The sequence below is a fragment of the Manduca sexta genome, chromosome 5, assembly GCF_014839805.1.
Source record: "Manduca sexta isolate Smith_Timp_Sample1 chromosome 5, JHU_Msex_v1.0, whole genome shotgun sequence".
NCBI lineage: Eukaryota > Metazoa > Arthropoda > Insecta > Lepidoptera > Sphingidae > Manduca > Manduca sexta.
In genome coordinates, this window is record NC_051119.1 from 3898038 (window position 1) to 3916209 (window position 18172).

The 18172-nt window shown below is 37.0% G+C and overlaps 2 protein-coding genes across 2 annotated transcripts; both read right to left on the minus strand.

The window, feature by feature from the left end:
- Positions 1-925: 925 nt before the first annotated feature.
- Positions 926-4990, minus strand: LOC115454284 (vitellin-degrading protease). The gene is made up of 3 exons (XM_030183032.2): positions 4598-4990; positions 3528-3683; positions 926-1960 (listed from the first exon to the last, which is right to left on the minus strand). Exons 1-3 carry the CDS (start codon positions 4775-4777, stop codon positions 1784-1786), a joined length of 513 nt encoding a protein of 170 aa, XP_030038892.2. The 5' UTR covers positions 4778-4990; the 3' UTR covers positions 926-1783.
- A 5917-nt stretch (positions 4991-10907) lies between these two features.
- LOC115454945 (vitellin-degrading protease) lies at positions 10908-15174 on the minus strand. Its single transcript, XM_037445418.1, has 5 exons — positions 15067-15174; positions 13894-14065; positions 13099-13351; positions 12071-12220; positions 10908-11116 (listed from the first exon to the last, which is right to left on the minus strand). The coding sequence occupies exons 1-5, from the start codon at positions 15107-15109 to the stop codon at positions 10940-10942; spliced, it is 795 nt and encodes a 264-aa protein (XP_037301315.1). The 5' UTR covers positions 15110-15174; the 3' UTR covers positions 10908-10939.
- Between the last annotated feature and the right edge of the window lie 2998 nt (positions 15175-18172).

An 18172-nucleotide genomic window follows, 5' to 3' on the forward strand; every position in this document is an offset into this window, starting at 1 on the left:
AATGTTGCTGTGGCGACGTATTCTCTTAGAGTAGTAGTGGCTTCAGGGCGCGTAAAATTTAAATTACTTTTTATTAATATTTATTGTGTTCGAAACTTACACTTTTTATTTTACATCCACGGCTCAAGTAGCTTATTGTAAAGTGTTATTTCCAAACAGATAAGTATGTCGTTTTATTTAGTAACGAAGTATCAAAATGACCCTGTATCGACATACTTAAGATCAAATTCATATATAATGACTGATAAGATAGATCAAACAAGTAATTAACACCAGAGTACCCACATAGTGGTAGTCTCTATGATTTTTTTGAGGTTTATACTTTGTCTATTATAATTTTGGTTATATTTTATTAGTTATATGCAAGCTTGAACCACAAATACTGTAAAAATATTTTTAAAGTACCTCAGTAAAAAAAGAAATTTACCAAAGATTTTAGAAGCCACATAAAAATGTCTGCGTCGGTGAAATATTGTGACCGTAAGTACAATAGTTTTGCAGATAATCCAAAGAAAACCAATTAAAGATATCTCAGAGCGCGGTTCGAGACCGCTCTGCATAAATCACGTGACATGGAGAATTTGACAGATTTGAAGTTTCAAGATTAAATGCAAGTAATCCTTTCGGGTTTTGATTTAAAGGTGCTGTCACAGAGCAGTAATATAATATTCTCTAATATATTTTGCAGCATTTTTTACAATTTGTTGCTGTCATGTGATAAAATGCTAAGGATGTCTATAAGGCACTTGTCTTTCCGCAAGCGATGATCGAACAGCGAATAGAGCAAGAACTATCAAGAAGTTAGCGAGCATAGAGTTCCGATAGTTTTGGCGTTGGGCTAGTGCAAAGGTTTCTAAACTTTTTTTCTTATAGACCCCTTTCAAAATTTTGCTGTTTCTGGTGGACCTTTTTTTTGTTTCGCAGGGAAAGTGCATTATAACTACCGCCCAGTCATCGCGGAGGGCGACTGTCTAGTTATGTTGGGGTCACCGAGCCTCCTACGAACTCTATCAATATTATCTACCTACAGTGATAGGAAAAGTTAAGCCAACATTTTAGTAATTTACTATCAAGACATAATATAAATTTTCGTGGATCCCGCTTACGAATTATAGGCCCCCATTTTTTGGCCCTTGGACCACTTTCGGAATCAATCGGCTAGTGAGTGTACGATTTACACGTGTTCTACATGTATTTTGTATTTCTTGAGCGATAAAAAATTCAATAGTTCATCGCTTCGTCGTAGTCGGTGTGACAAGTACCTAAATATTCATTTAGGTAGTTGTCAAATTATGACATTTAAAAATCCTTTGATAATATATTCAAATTATTAGTACTTATTTACATTGTTGGAACCTGGGTGTAAAATTATTGCCTCTACCTAGACCTCTGCTTAAACTTATGTTTTGTCATTGTTCATTATTAATATGAACTATTATCACCATTACATATTTTCAGATTATACTATCCATGTACAAAATATCAAAGAAAAACATATTCTAGTTCTTAAAATAGCCCTGCTATATTAATATTTAAATTTATCAAATCATTTGTACCTAATTTTTGGCTAGATTAAGATAAAAATATATCGTCGAACTTTAAAATAAAAGTAAAATTATTTAAAACACAAATAAAATTCATAAATGTATTAAATAGTAGGTATAAATACCATCAAAATTCTCAAAATTACATTATTGTGTCAATTCATCTGTGTATAAAATTATCATAAAATACAGGAAACTCGTAACAATCATCAACACAAAGCTATATAATATTGATGCATTTAAACAGTAATTTTCTCATGCTTCGTCTTCAAGTTGTTAATATTTGTATCAATCCATTCCCTCAAGGTTGCTACATTAGAATATACTCCAGGAAAGCCAGGTTCAGCACAACCTATGCCCCAGGATACGATGCCCGACAACTTGTTATTGTAGACCAGAGGACCGCCACTATCACCCTGTTGGAAAATTATTATTATTAACTAGTTGACCTGACAGACGTGTCGTCTTAACTATGAATTTGCAGCGCACATTCCGTCAATCGCTGACAGTTATTTCAAACAATTGACAGTTATATAAAATAAATATTTTCGTTAAGTTTTCTTAAATTTTCTAATTTTCCGCGCAATTTTTTGAATTTTTTCATTCATAAGAACCTTCTTCTGACAATAACAAACAGACTAAGAAACAATAGTGAAATCGGTCCAGCCGTTCACGCGTGACGGCGTGACCAAGGGAAATAGGGATTCATTTTTATATATGTAGATTAATCTAGAAGAATCCGTAGAAGAACGACAGTCACTGAAATAGCCTATCGTGTTAGCAAGCTGAAGTGGCAGTGGGTGGGGCACATGGCTCGCAGAACTGATTGCCGAAGGGACAAGAAGGTTCTGGAAAGTAGGCCGCGAACTGGCAAGCGTAGCGTCGGACGTCCCACGAGGTGGACAGATGACCTCATAAAAGTCGCAGGAGATCGCTGGATGCGGGCCGCTTACAATAGGTCGATCTGGACATCTTTGGTGGAGGCTCATGTTTAGCAGTGGACATCCTGCGGCTGATGATGATGATGATAGTTATGAATCCAGAGGACATACAATTTACGTTTTATGTTGTATCAAAAAATCATATTGTTGGAGCTATTTAATTGTTTTAATACTAAAATGTTCCATGGATATGTGTGTGCTAAAAAGCATGCGAATCTTTTCTGCGACTTCTGCGTTAATTTCTAACAAGAATCTTCAACTTTAAAATTAATACAAAATAATAGTAAACTGAACCCACTGCACCTGATGGTAAATGGAGTGAGGTCTAAAAGAATGTCGACTAACCAGAGATGATTACGTCGGCAGTCGACACAATTATGCCGGCCTGATGGAATCGAATATACACAGGCAGATCCCTGAACGCGACACACTTACGTGGGCTACTATAGCAGGTTTTAACACCTTGTGTACAGCGGTCATTATCCAGGCGGATATATCCTACCATCAACAAGAGGTAGTACTTCCGTCGCATATGAGATCTCTCACATGCAACATGGGTACTACCGCAGCGTCTATTTCTACCACCAAATAAAATTGAAGGTACCCAGTGTATTTATTGGGTATTTTGAAAGTTAACATCTAATGCCTTAGGATGACAAGCGCTTGCTCGATGATGCTACACCCTATCATCGACATTGGGCCGTAAGACCTGTGAAATTAACATTACTTTTCCACTCACGCGCAAATATAAGTGCTGGTTAAAGCTTTCTACTACCCAATGTGTTGCGATTCAAAGTTCATGTGGTATTAACAGCAGTTAATGGGAATTCATCTTGTTTACTATAAGGCGAGCGGTTTCTGCTAGAATGAGTATCAAAATAATTGTATGAAGCCCCATATGTTATAAGTCATGTGAAACTAAGTAATTGAATATGAATGTATATACCCAATTACATTTTTTTAAATAAAAACTTCAGCCTGTGAAAAATCACTACGCGTGTTCCATTAGTTTCATCAATTATTTGTATAAACAAGAAAGTACCTGGCAAGCATCTTTCCCTCCTTCTAAATATCCTGCACATACCATAGTCCGAGTTATGGGGTAACCATGGCTATTGTACACTTCTGCGCAATCTTCTTGGGATATTTTGGGGACTAACACTCTTCTTAATGTTGGAGATGATTCAGTTGCATTCTCCTGTTAAAGAAGAATGTTGTTAGAAAATTTAGGAGCCGTAAGTTAATAATCATTTTTGTAAAATTTATTTACTATTTACACATAATATATAAAACCTCGGTGGTATAGTTGTACTGCTTGCACGGTACGACAACGCCCTGAGGTCCTGGGTTTTATATCTCGAGTCGGGCAAAGTCATATTTGGAATTTTCTGCTCAGTTTCAGCTCAGAGTCTAGTAGTCTTTGTGCCCGATGTGGCAACAGGCTCGTCCTATGTTTTGCTATGAAAGGAAGTGGGCAATTAATATTTCCAACTCCTTCCTCTCTTTCTATTTGATTAATTTCGTTTCGTGATACAGACAAAAAGGAGTTCCGTTCGCTGGGTGTCATAAAAAGCGTGCTACTGATCCTCGCTTACATGAGTTCTAGTAGTGGATGTGATGGCGGGAAAGTCTCTAATATTACACACGGTGGAAAGTGGGAGCACCAGTTTCGCCTCTGCCTACCCTTCTGGGAATAAAATACGTGAGTGTGTACATTTGTATTGATTCCCTAAACCGAATTTCGTCTACGACGGCCAATTTAAACGCAGGTCGGCCAAGTACGCAGGAGATATTAAAGCGCACAAGTATGTGCGCAATACACAGGTGCACTCCCTGTTCCTTCACTCTCATAGTCCGGCAATCCAACATTACCGGAGAGAGATCAGGCGCAGGACCAACGACTTTACGTGCTTTCCAAGGCACGGGGGTATCAACGCCAACTTCGCGACTCCGAGCTGCAACTGAGTTATATTTTTATGATGGAAAAACTCAGTCGCAATTATTTTGGCCCGACCCAGGACCTCAGCGCGGTAGTCGCTCTTCTACCGTGTACCATTACAACTACGCCACCGAGGCAGTCAATTTGTATTACTTGGTATTCTTCTTACGTACCGACATCTTGCCCCAACCTGTGACAATGCATTCCCCCCCATTTGGAATCTCTTCATCCACCTCCGCCATTCCTATTGCACTGATGACATAACTGAAGGTCAGAGGCTCTGCTAGCCGCATTATAGCTACATCATTGTCCCATTTACCACCTTCGTAATCCTTGTGAAGAACAAGGTCCATGACTTGGTGAATTACCCCGCCTTCTTTGCAGTATTTTGAGCCAGCTCGAATGTTATAGTCTTCCGGATTTTTACTGTAAAAATAATAATGTTACTAAAAGTTTATGAATGGAGGGTTAAAGTAAATGCAAAAACTTGTTAGTTGGACCATATCTTGAATATACTAAGTACTTTTTATATCGGAGAAATACAGGGGCATGATTCTCTACGACAATGTCGAACTTGTAACACGGCGTGTTTCGTTACCTTCGTGTTATGACTGTGTAAGAGTATTCTGGATGCTAATTTGACATTTCATGAACACGATGAGGTGTGACACATCCGCCTTACGGGCATGTTACGAATTGTCAAAATAACGTGCGGCAATCCAGCGCGTCTATGCGCGTTTAGACAAATTAATTATTTAGATACAACGACTGTATAATTTCTATTGACGATAGTATCCTCTTTACATCGTGAAAACTCAAATATAATATTCTACCTTATCAGAAACAAAAACAAACATAAATCCTAAATGATCGAATTAATATTCAAACCTATGTTTTTGTATCTTGATAGTCAAATTTGTGTTATGGGCTCAGCGGTGAAAAATAAGCTACTTTACTACTGGCAACCCGACTTTTGACAACAATTGAGGTCAATCAAGTTTATTTTTATTACTTCGATGTAATATTTCTATTAGTAAATAGATAGGCCAAACAAATATAAAACACTAATGAAGGTATCTTTTTAAACAATGTTTTCTTAATTATGTACATTACAATTAATACTATGTAGTTTCTTTGTGGTGAAAGTTTTGTACCTATAAAGTTTGATAACAATAAAGATTATTGAAGAATTTTTTACTAGTTATACATTATTGTTGTTATAAGTAATTGGTAGACGTCTTAATCAAGAGCTTAGCCAGCTTTAAATTAAATATCAAAATCTTCAGTGTGAATATCGATCCAGGGAAACAAAGCAAAAATTTCATGTAGGTAATCCCAATCATTTTAAACAATTACATACAAAAGTATGTAATCATGTTGAATCTAAAATTGTTTGTACAAACACTTCCTTTTTTATTTTAGGAGACCAAAGGCATCTTACATTGAATACTAATGTTAACAAAACTGATAATATCAAATGTAATAATAAAATTATTTACTTTTACAGGATAGTGAATGTAATGCAAGATATTCCAAATAAATAATAGTAAAATATACTCAGTTTTAACAACACATTATCTTTGTTTTATTTTTTATTTATTGTTCAGTCTTAGATAACATAATATAAGTAAAATTTCTATACATGAGTGAATGTTTGTTAATTAATCAGTTTCACCTTAATAACTAAATGAATGTGTATGAAATATGGTACTCAGACAGTGAGCTGTGGATTGAATAGAGTACTTTTTATTCCAAAAAGATTAATGCCGGTTGAGCGGCTAATAGAAGTTACTAGGTAATAGAGCTATAAATTTTTAAAAATAACGTTTAATAGGCAATATACACTTATTTTAATTATTGGTGGTAAGTCTGTTATATGTGAATGTCTGTCTTGATAGTTATAAGGTGTCTACGGCAATGTCTATTTCTATAGCCAAGTTAAACTGTGTCCATGCACTGATGTGTACCAGTTTAGAGGAAATTGTAACTAGCGTAATTACTTTATAAGACCTAAAATCTTTATCTCATTCTGAAAACCTACTGTGGAACGTCACATAGTGCTTTGCAATTCAAAGTTCCGGATGGCATTGTAACTGTTTATGGGCGGTCGTATCGCTTATCATCAGATAAACGGCATCCTCGTCACATTATTTAACTAAATAAAAAAAATTGAGTTAATGCCTTAACGATTTTGCAACAAATTTTATGATGGAAGGTCCGTAGAATTCCTCTTAATATACATTGTTAGCGCCAATTTAGCACAAACTACATAAGCACAACAGCATTTACTCTTATTCATATAACAGCATTCGTGTAAAATCTTCAGTAGCATTAAATATATCAATTCAATTCAATTTTTAAAATGTGGCTTTAGTAAACAAATCAAGTAAATAAGTCTATGACATTGACATTTGACAATCATTTTGAAGTAATATTTTTTCGTTTGAAAACAATCACAGTCTACAGAAATTTCTTTAAATTATTTTTATATTGCTTTCATGTTTCTTACATTTAAGTATATACAAAAATGGGATTAAATAAAGTTTGGCAGTGATTTATTCGAGTTACATCATTTAATATCACGAATACAAACAAAAAAAAACCTTTTCAAAAAAACCGATACTTGCCGATTCGAGGGGATGAAAGATTTCTGAACGCATTAACACATCGTAATATAAAAAATATTAAGCATAGACAACCTATCGTACGGCATACATAATACCTATTTTTCAATTACACATCGTGGCGCGTGTATGAAACGCGTTTGTGTTTAGAGCTTGTTTTGACAACACGCGTTTACGGTGTGTTATCGCGAGTAGCATAGGGAATCAACCTACTGTAGGGACATTAATTCCGAAAAACTTCTTTCAGACTACCAGCAAAACCTAGCTAGTTAGGTATTCTATTGCATGCCATACTGAGACATGTCATAAGTCTTATTATGTCCAGTAGTCACAATGTTCTTCAAACCAACACCACAGAGACTACACACTGCTGCTTAGCGGCAGAAGTAGAAATTACGGTGGTGTCTACCCAGACGGACTTTCATATGAGAGTTTGCAGTTGCAGTTTGCAATAGTGCAAACATTTATACTGAAGCATGTTCAATTGAGCCGAAAAAAAGTCAAAATGTACGCTACAAGAAGTAGATTATTGAGTGTTTGCGGAATCGGTGATCTAGAACATGCTACAGTACGCTGCGGGATAGTAAACAACTTGTGCGTCCTAAAATACTTACGAAAACGCAAAACAATGAGCTGCCGTGATTATAAGATCATTGTCAACTATAGTGCCTCCACATATGTGCGAACCCGTATAGATCATAGATATTTGATACTTTTATAACTATTTCGGGGCTTCTTTTATATCTATTTCGTCACCGCCAACGATGCCAATGTTCTTAGCCGATGAACACGCTGGAAAAATTGTATTATTAAAGTATTGCGCAGACGCTGATTGTTTCCAAACACTACATTACTAAACAACTGACAGTTAATGTGGAAGGAATTGATTGACTGACTAACTTCCATTTCTATAACAAAGCAACGGAGCTTTGTAGGGCCATTTAATTTTAAAATCTTTTCATGAAAAAAATCGATTGCAACATACCATTACAAAATATACAGTGTAATAATAACTAACAAAAAATTGTTGTATGTTTTGTACATATACTAAATACATGAATGGTGGACCTTGTTAGGAGGGCTATCTTCTATCACCCTAACTTAGTGTATTGTACTGATAAAAATAACGTAAAAATGTAGTAATTATTAAGATATCTTGTAAGAAATCTTTCTCCTAGGAACAAACTGGTATACATAATTTCTAGTAGGTATTTCTATCAGCTCAGATAGCGATCATCGTACATTAGGTGTAAAACCAGCCCTAATGGCCATGGAAGTGTATACCCGGCTTCAAACAATATACTCGGTTCAACCTGGCCGGCATAATTGTGTCGACGGTAATCATCTACCCTCAGTCAACATTCTTTTTTATTCACTCCATTTATCATCATTTGCATCATTGCAATGGGTTTACTTTGGCATTGACCGTATGAAAGAAAGGATAATAAAGAATATATCGCCTGGCTATAAGCATCTCTCATAACGATACATACTATTAAGTAGAGGTTCTTAAGTTTACTCTGTCGTGCACTTACAAACCGGACAAGTGCAAGATGGACTCGCGTACCGAGGTTTCCGTGCAAACTAGCTTTTTGTTATTAAAGCACATATTAATGGTTTTCACATTTTTTTGTTTACACGTTGTGTAAGAAATTGCTTCATGCCACAATTTATGATTCTAGTACGTAGGAAAGTACACTATAGGTTTTGATTCCCTCGTAAATTTGCGACAAAGGGTCATATCTTTTGACTGAGTTAACTTACAAGTTTATTTTTTTTCACAGCTAGAAGATACTATGAACCCGGGTATTTCAAATAAATTTCAACTTTATACCTTAACGCGTTCCTGAGAAACATGGCCTTGACTGTCAATCGATCAAAAACCTATAAGGTTTACTTTTGATAATACGGAACCCTAAAAACCTACCCAAACGAGGCTTCTTAATCTACCTAAACATTAGTACGAGGTTCAAGATAACAAAATCACGGGCAACAGCTAATATTAAACTAAATGCAATCAATATTGCACTCACCAACTAGCGATAACAAACCAAGTTGCACGAGAGAGAACATCTTGAGTGCGGACTGTTATGACATACGAACAGTCCACTAAATACTACTGAACACATATTACAAGTATGTATAAGGCTTTGAGCAGATGCTGTCAGGCTACCGAACCCGATTTTTACCGGCTACTCTTTTTTTTATTACCTTGAATGACGAGATGAGCTTGCCGTTCGCCTGATGGTAAGCGATACGAGCGCCCATAAACAGTAGAACCACCATCCAACACCTTGAATTACAAAATATTGTTTGTTATTCCACTGCACTCGCCATCCTGAGACATGAGTTTTTAAGTCTTATTATGTCCAGTAGTTACACTGGCTACAATGTCATTCAAACCAGAACACAACAGTGACTACACACTGCTGCTTGGCGGTAGAAATAGACATTGCGGTGGAACCTACCCAGGCGGGCCCTCACATATGAGAGACATACCACCAGTAAAATACATGTTATTAATTTCGCTGGTGGTAGAATATATTTTATATCCGCCCGGATAGCGATCACCGTACAACAAGGTGTTAAAACCCACCATAGTAGCCCACGTAAGTCGCGTTCCGAGATCTGCTTGTGTATATCTGGTTTTAACAGGCCGGCATAATTGTGACAACTGTAAGAGTAACTCGAATTTAATCAAGCGGATACGCTTTAACAATAAATACATCTTATTTAACTTTTGAAAGTGAAAGTTAAAGTAAACTTGGCTTTATTTTAAAAAATCTCCAACATACATACATAAATCGCGAGCGCATCCTATGGTACACTAAAACAAAACGACACCTTATTTCGTAAGAGTTAGAGATTTTATGGTATTAGTGGTTAATTTAGATTTATTTTTATTATAAGTATTAAAGCCACCTAGTTCATGTAATGTTGTCTGTCATTATTTTTTTATATTTAAATTCATAGTTTTAGTTTCTTGTTAACACTATGGTCAAAGCTGTGTACGCCTCTAATAGGCATACATATTTGAAATTGTATCGTTTCACAATATAACCTATATGATAATATGTTATGCTGTTGGTGTACCAAAATAAATAAAAAGTAATCAGGCGCCAGAAGCGGCGATAGCCTAGTTGGTTGTGGAACGGACTGCCGAGACGAATGTCCGCACCTCTAACTTTTTTTAAAAATTATATGTGTATTCTCTGTAAATTATTGCTTGCTTTAACGGGGAAGGAAAACATCGTGAGGAAACCTGTACATTTCAGAAGTTTTCTATAGAATTTCGAAGGTGTGTGAAGTCTACCAATCCGCGCTAGGCCAGCGTGGTGGACTAAGGCCTCATCCCTCTCAGTAGTAGAGAAGGCCCATGCCCAATAGTGGGACAGTATATAATACAGGGCTGATATTATACAGGGTCATTTTGACATTGCGTTACTAAATGAAACCACATACTCGTCTTCACCTTTGCAGACATTGTGGCAAAAATCATTCATTAGAAGGTAACTAATAATTTCGCCAAAAAACCTGGTTTTACTTTTCTGATTTTTTGATAATTTTTTAGTTTAATACGAATATGACGTGTGCGTAAGTGTATTTATGACTGAAAGTATGATGTTGCTATTGCAAAGAATTCCCTTAGCGTAGTAGTATTAGCTTTAGGTCGCGCAAAATCAAAATGACTTTGTATTAATATTTATTTTGTTCGAAACTTTCACTTTTTTTTACTATCCATCTACGGCTCAAGTAACTTATTGCAAAGTGTATTTCCAAGTAGATAAGTATGTGGTTTCATTTAGTAACGCGATGTCAAAATGAACCTCTATATAGGCGTCAGAAATAAAAGAACATATCTCATCATCAATTTATTGTCGCCGGAGTCGTTTAAGCGGTTCGCAGAATATGTTTCAATCTTAATATGGTAATGTTCTCTTCGATCCAGTTCCTGAGGACCGAGACCTTGGAGTATACTCCAGGGTAGTCAGGTCTGGCGCACCCGAGGCCCCAGGAGACGATGCCGGCAAGCCTGTTCTTATAGACCAGCGGACCACCGCTGTCACCCTGTTAATTAGGATCAAAATGTTATAATCTTTATATATAAGGGCAGAGGAAAGTGACCCCAACGGTGAAGGTAAGTAGATCCAGGTAGAATGTCAAGTTGTCGTGTCGTGTTGAAGAGTCATGATTACCCATCGCAAGTTGATACAACTATATTGGTTTGTTTGAAACTGAATATACACCGGCTGATCTGGGAATGCGACGCATTTGCGTAGGTTACTATGAATGGTGGTACATCTTGTGTACGAGGATGCATCCAATGGGATTCACTTCCTTCCACCCTCAATATGTAATGCGAAAAATCGTGAAGTTGTTTGTTAAAAGTGAACGCAATAATAGCTCGACGAATTTGGACAAAATTCAGAAAATTAGAGCTTCATCTTGTTAAGCGTATAGACTACTTTTCTTTCATCAAAGGTCTTTATCTAAAACAGAGCCGCTAGCTATCTAAGTAATATATCACATTTTTTTATTTATATAACGTGATCATAATTTGCTTAATCATTACATTAAAATACAATTGAGAATTCGTTGCATAAGTCCCACTTGGTATTATATATTTTGATAGATGGAATCATATTTTCGAAAAAAAAAATCACCTAATATTTCAATGAGAATTATAATGCGGTACCGTGCGATTGCAGTTCAAAGTTATAAGCAAAATTGCTACTGTTTATGGAGAATCTTTTCTTCTGATAAGTGTTGTTCGTCATCTAGTTGTAGAAAAGGTATTGTAGCCAGTGTAACTACTGAACATGGTAAGAAACATCTCATGTCTCAGGATGGCGAGCGCAGTGGAATACCAAAAGATACTTTCTGATTCATGGCGTTGGATGGTGTTTCCACTGTTTATGGGTGTTCGTATCGCTTACCATAACGCAAACGGTAAACTCTCCTCATTCAAAGTAATAAAAAAGGTACAAAAAGCGGCCAAATCTTAGTAAATTTCTGGCTTACCTGGCAAGCGTCCTTCCCACCTTTAGGTGAACCTGCGCACATCATTCTAGGAGTGATTGTGTACAAGGGTTGGTAAGCGTCATCACACACAGCCTCATTGACTTTCGGGACCACTACTCTTTGCAATACTGATGGGATGCCGCCTCCCTCCTGTAAATACAACAGATTTAGCAAAGTTTTTGAAATAGTTGCTTGAAACATAAAAGACATATTATAAAGTTAAGCTTACCCAGCGAACATCGTACCACCTAACAGTCGACATATTGACATTAATATTTATACGATACTAACGTCACTCAATTGTTTTGCCTTCCCGGAACCCCTCCACTAACAATTAAATTTTACGGTATTGTATTAAAGTTGAAATTGACTTTTAGGTATTATTACGAATGTTTTGTATGGGAATATAGAAAAGTGTTGTTTTTAGACTTTTACGGGCAATTTTTTAAATTTTTCTCTCTCCGTAGATCCGTCCGTACAATCCTCGTACTTCAAGGAATATTAAAAAAAAAGAATAAGCCAAATCCGTTCAGCTGCTTTCGAGATGTGCGCTTAGCAAGGCATTCAGCCATTCATTTTTATATAATAGGTGATTTAATGAAACTTGTTTTTAGGTGTTATCGCGGTTTTTATAGTATAATTATCTCCCGACGTTTCAAGAGTTTGCTACCGTAATGGTCACGGGGCGGACAAAGGTGTAGGTCACCCGAAAAGTCCACGTTACAACATCTAACTTACATTTTACTATTATATATGTTATATTTTTCATTTATTTTGCCCAAGACTGGTTCTATTTCAATGACATAATATATTCCAAATAGTTATGTGACTACAGGTTTATTTATGTACGGGTTCACTGTTATTTAGAATTCCTTATATATTTAGATAGATTGCATCAATATTTTTACTAATATTTTTAATCCTTATTTTTTGCCAATTAACCCGTTTTTATTTACATTCAGTTCTGCTTTTAATCGATTTCTATAAAGGATGGTTACATTCAAAACAATTTTTTCCTTCATACGTACCCTCAAATTTCCCCAACCAGTAACAACAGTATCTTCTCCATCAGGGATTTCGTCTCCTGCATTAGCCATCTGTATTGGCATGATCGCATCATTGAAGACCAAAGGTTCTGTCAGCCAAAGGATAGCGACATCATTATCCATGTTCGAGAAGCTGAACTCAGGGTGCTGCGTCAGGTCACCAACTTTGCGAAGAACACCGCCTTTCTTGTTGAATGATGAGCCGACACGAATTGTGTAGTCTTTTGGGTTTGATCTGTATAATAGGAAGATTAAAAAAATCTAAGCAAAAGTCCATTATTGATATTATATTTATAAATATTGCTGATGAGGATACCGGATACTTCGTACTTTATTGAAGATTGACTATCGTACAAAAGTTCGTAAACAATAATGAAAAGCCGGAGTCAATAGAACTATTACATCATTTCAAACAAGCCGGCATAATTGTGTCGATTAGCGAGAAATACACTTTTCATTAGTCAAGACCCAATGGGACTTCACGCTACTTTCCAGCAGGTACAGTATGGTCAATTTGCTATGCATGTATAAAAAAATCATACGCAGTAAATATATATTAAGTCCGATAATTCTGAAGATCATCTCTTCTCATCTCATATTTGAAGGATGTGAATGAACCAATTCCAAACTTTACTGCGCCTGTCTTAACACCGCATATTGTTCCAAATTTAAAATACAATCAAGTTCAGTAAACCTCTTCATAGAAAGTGCCTTATCTTGGTACAACAGTCAAGCACGCGCTCCAAGCGAATGACCGGCTAAAGTAAAAGTGATTACCCGATAATGCAATGAGCAGCTGTGATGATGACGTCATTGTCGACCACAGCACCGCCGCAGGTATGATAGCCTCTGTACATCACCGAGACTTGGTAAGGGGCTTCTCTGATGTCGATATCTTCACCTCCAACAATCCTAACATCCTCTTTGGGATTTAAGGTTGGCGAGCATACTGAAAATTTAAATAAGTTATAACTACCATATTAGATTGTCGCTTTACGTACACGCGAACCCATAATCTCTGATCTCATCCTCTCCCAATGACCGTTCTGAACCGAAGTTCGTGACCCGTCAGTGGGTCGCCCTCAGCATGATCACAATTTTTCAAGGGTTTCGGGTTTCGAGTGCCTAAAGCAAGCCCAAAGTCCGTGTTTGTATAAGCCGGCCCTGCCAGGCTAACAAACGTAGTCAAGTTAAAAAAAATAACTTCCGTAATGTTTACTCGGCTTCATCATCAGCCCGTTGCAGTCCACTGCTGGACATAGTCCTCTCAAAGTATGCCACACAGTCCAGTCTGCTGCTTTATGCATTCAGTCGCTGCCGACTCTCTTGTGTAAGTCGTCCCGCCATCTGATCAGAGGGCGTGCCACGCTACGTTTGTTTAACTCGTCTTATTTGGGTTTTTAATGGAATCAATGGACAGTCTCATATGCATGTTTTACTGAGAATAAATATCATCATCATCAGCCCTGTATTATATACTGTCCCACTGCTGGGCACGGGTCTCCTCTACTACTTAGAGGGATATAAATAGTTATAACTGTCACCAACATTGATCTCACAGATTATTCAAATTAGTGAAAATGATATTGAGAAAACATACGAGTTACTATGAATACCATAAAAGTATAATGATTTTTTCTATTTAAACGAATGTTAGAAATTGAAATTAAACTATTTTTTTGTATTTTCGCGGTTTTTGTATTAAAATTTTCTCCCGACGTTTCGGTCCCCCTATGACCATGAAGCCTGCAAAGTCTTCGTTGGGAAAACGTCGGTTGGCTTCCAGACAATGGGCTGATACTGAGTAGAAAAACCCAATATATTAGCCCGAGTCAGGATTCGAACCCGGGACCTCACAGCGATGTACCATACTCGCAATACCAAACTCCAAGTCAGTAGACGAAAAGCAGAATACCCAAATCTAAAAATAATTAATTAAAATGAACTCACCTACTAAACCTAACAAACTAATTTTCAGTAAAAGTGAAAACATCTTGAAAGACAATAGAGAACTGGTTGGTGTTCCAATGATCCCAACAGCATATATACCTGACTATTTCAAAAGTTCTAATATTAGGTCAACAAATAATTAACTGATAATTTGTAACCTTCACACTAATTCACAGCTATTGACTGATAAATGGAAATCTTGAGAGTTTCAAAGATAACCAACACGTGAGATAATGAACAAATAATTTTACGATTAACGAAAACATTATCTTAGATGAAATATTTTTAGTTTATTATGGTAAGGCTTTTTTTATTGCTTTGAGTGACGAGTACCTTGCCATTCGCCTGACGGTGAACGATACGACCGCCTATAAACAGCATGCTTTGAGTGACGAGGCGAGCTTGCCCTTCGTCTGATGTTAAGCTATACGACCGCCCATAAACAGCAGAAACAGCGTCCAACACCTTGAATTACAAAGTATTGTTTGGTATTCTACTGCGCTCGCCATCCTGAGACTTGAGATGTTATGCCTTATTATGTCCAGTAGTAACACTAGTGACAACGGATTTCTAACTGGAACACAACAGTGACTATATACTGCTGCTTGGCGGCAGAATTAGACATTGTGGTGGTACCTACACAGGCAGAATCTCACATACGTGAGATCTACTATCAGTAAATTAACAATTTGGTTGACTTAGCTAATTCCATTTCTTCGTCACTTAACTGTGTTAAAAAAAATAAACAAGGGGATTGCTTGGTAGTTCTCCATGGTTGTTGGGTTTGTATGAAGACTTAACACCAGACCTTAGTCCTTATTTCTGCTGTCAAGCATTGTTCCAACAATATGTTCTGGTTTGACAAACATTGGAAGAATTACTGGACATTATGAGACTTATCTTTTAATATCTTAGGGTGACGAGTGTAATGATGAATTTGCTTGTGGTAGGATATGTTTTATATCCGCCCGGATAGCAACCACCATACTCAAAGTATCAAAATCCGCCATAGTGGCTCACGTAAGTGTCACGTATAGGGCTGTGTATATCCAGTTCCGACAGGCCGGCATAATTGTGTCGACTGCCGAGGGGTAATCATCTCTCGTCAGTCGACATTCTATTGGACCCCACTCCACTTACCATCAGGTGCAGTCGGGTCACTTTGCTGTGCCCGATAAAAAATACAGATGGCATCTCTACTCCTTTCCTTAAAAAATAAAGTACCAACAATAACCTCTCTTGATCTATACCGCTACCGTCGGATTCATGGCGAAAATGCACCAATAAAAATATATTTTAATTGACATGCTCATAGATGAATTATTGTTATTCGTTTACCGCCTCGGTGGCGTAGTTGTACTGCATGCGCGGTACGGCAGCGCTCTGAGGTCCTGGGTTCGAATCGTGGGTCGGGAAAAGTGATATTTGGGTTTTTTGCCCATTATCAGCTCGGAGTCAGGAATTTGTGCCGGATATGGTGATAGGCTCGCCCCCTATGACGTCATGGGTCGGAATATACTTGGCGAAAAGTGGGTGCTCCGGTTACCCCTCTGCAAACCCCTTCGAAAATAAATGCGTGATGTGTATTATTGACGCGTAGTTAGCGCATAAGATAGTTTAGACTGTCTCGATGGCGTAGTTGTATTACGGGACGAATGCAGTGCTGAGTACTCAACGCGACGCAACGCGTTCGATTACCAAGTCGGGCAGTGATATTGGATTTTACTCAGTATCAGCCCAGAGTATGAAATTTGTATCTGGTAATGCGAAAGGTCACCACGCAACCCACCGCGGAAAATAGGTGCGCCAGTTGCGCCTCCGCTTACTCCTTCAAGGATAAAAGGCGTGACTATATGTATGGTTTATAGACATAGTTCATAGCGTTTCTTCACTGCCATTAACAGTTAGTTGTTATTGTTACTGTTCCCTAAATTATGAAGTTTGGGTCGTGGCAACTCTTATGGGTTGTATATTGAACGGTTTTTTCACGTATGTATTCCTTTTAGAAACTGAAGGAATAAAAATAATATAAAAACAACCTCTTTAACCGACTTCCAAAAAAAACAAAAATTTCATATGCTTGTATTTTCTTATGTAATACGTTTTGTGGTCAGATTTTTGTAATCCTTTTCTTTAATATATGTTCAGATCTGCCAATTACATCGAATAGAGTAGAAATAATTGGACAATGTGCGTATATTTATTTACATTACATAATTATTTTCCTTCAAACATTCTCTCGAACTTGAAATAAAACTATTTGACGGACATTAAAATGAAACTATTTTTCGGATTTTATAGCAGCTTTTATATTTTAATTTTCTCCAGACATTTCGAAGACTTTGCAGCCTTCGTGGTCACGGGGCGAACTGTATTCAGCCACGAAAATTATAATATAAAAAGCACGATAAAATCTACAAATTATTTTTTTTTACAACCACATTCGCGTAAACACAAGAAATCATTAAAGTAGTAGTTTTCGTAGTGAAATCTATTAATTAATCCCAAAGATTTCTCATACAAACTGACAAACTTTATTAGTGTAGATTTAAATTAACTCTTGTAGACTTCAATGTAGTTCAAGGTTTGGTTAAATGGTTATTATTCTCAAGGGGCCTGTAAAGTGACCCAAATACATTTGCGTCAGTAAATTTAAAGTGGTTGGATTAAGAATATTGCATAATTTGTACTATTGAAAATGTTTGTGGTTTTTGAAAATATTTCTCTTGGGTTATGAACCGCAAACACACACACACACACACACATCACGCATTTATCTCCGAAAGGGTGTGCAGAGACGCAACCAAGGTATCTACTTTTCGCCAAGTGTGTTCCGTCCGATGTGATAGGGGATGAGCCTATCGCCATATCGGCCACAAATTCTAGACTCGGGGTTATACTGAGCAGGAAAACCCAAATATCACTTTGCCCGACCCGGGATTCGAACTCAGGAACTCAGAACACTGCCGTACCGCGCATGCAGTAACTACGCCACTGAGGCAGAAAAGGTTTTCTGTTGCATACAAAAAAAAAGTAAACTTATTTTATATATCTTAATTTAATTATTTTGATGTGATCCTTGTAGGTCTTGGACTCAGGATTCAAA

Excerpts from the sequence above, each read along its gene's own strand:
- LOC115454284 (XM_030183032.2), bottom strand. The coding sequence starts at position 4,777 with ATGGACCTTGTTCTTCACAAGGATTACGAAGGTGGTAAATGGGACAAT. Across the intron at positions 3,684-4,597 it reads CAGGTTGGGGCAAGATGTCG|GAGAATGCAACTGAATCATC; the intron begins GTACGTAAGAAG and ends CTTCTTTAACAG. Across the intron at positions 1,961-3,527 it reads GAGGGAAAGATGCTTGCCAG|GGTGATAGTGGCGGTCCTCT; the intron begins GTACTTTCTTGT and ends ATTTTCCAACAG.
- LOC115454945 (XM_037445418.1), bottom strand. The coding sequence starts at position 15,109 with ATGTTTTCACTTTTACTGAAAATTAGTTTGTTAGGTTTAGTAG. Across the intron at positions 14,066-15,066 it reads TAGTTTGTTAGGTTTAGTAG|TATGCTCGCCAACCTTAAAT; the intron begins GTGAGTTCATTT and ends TTAAATTTTCAG. Across the intron at positions 12,221-13,098 it reads CTGGTTGGGGAAATTTGAGG|GAGGGAGGCGGCATCCCATC; the intron begins GTACGTATGAAG and ends TTGTATTTACAG.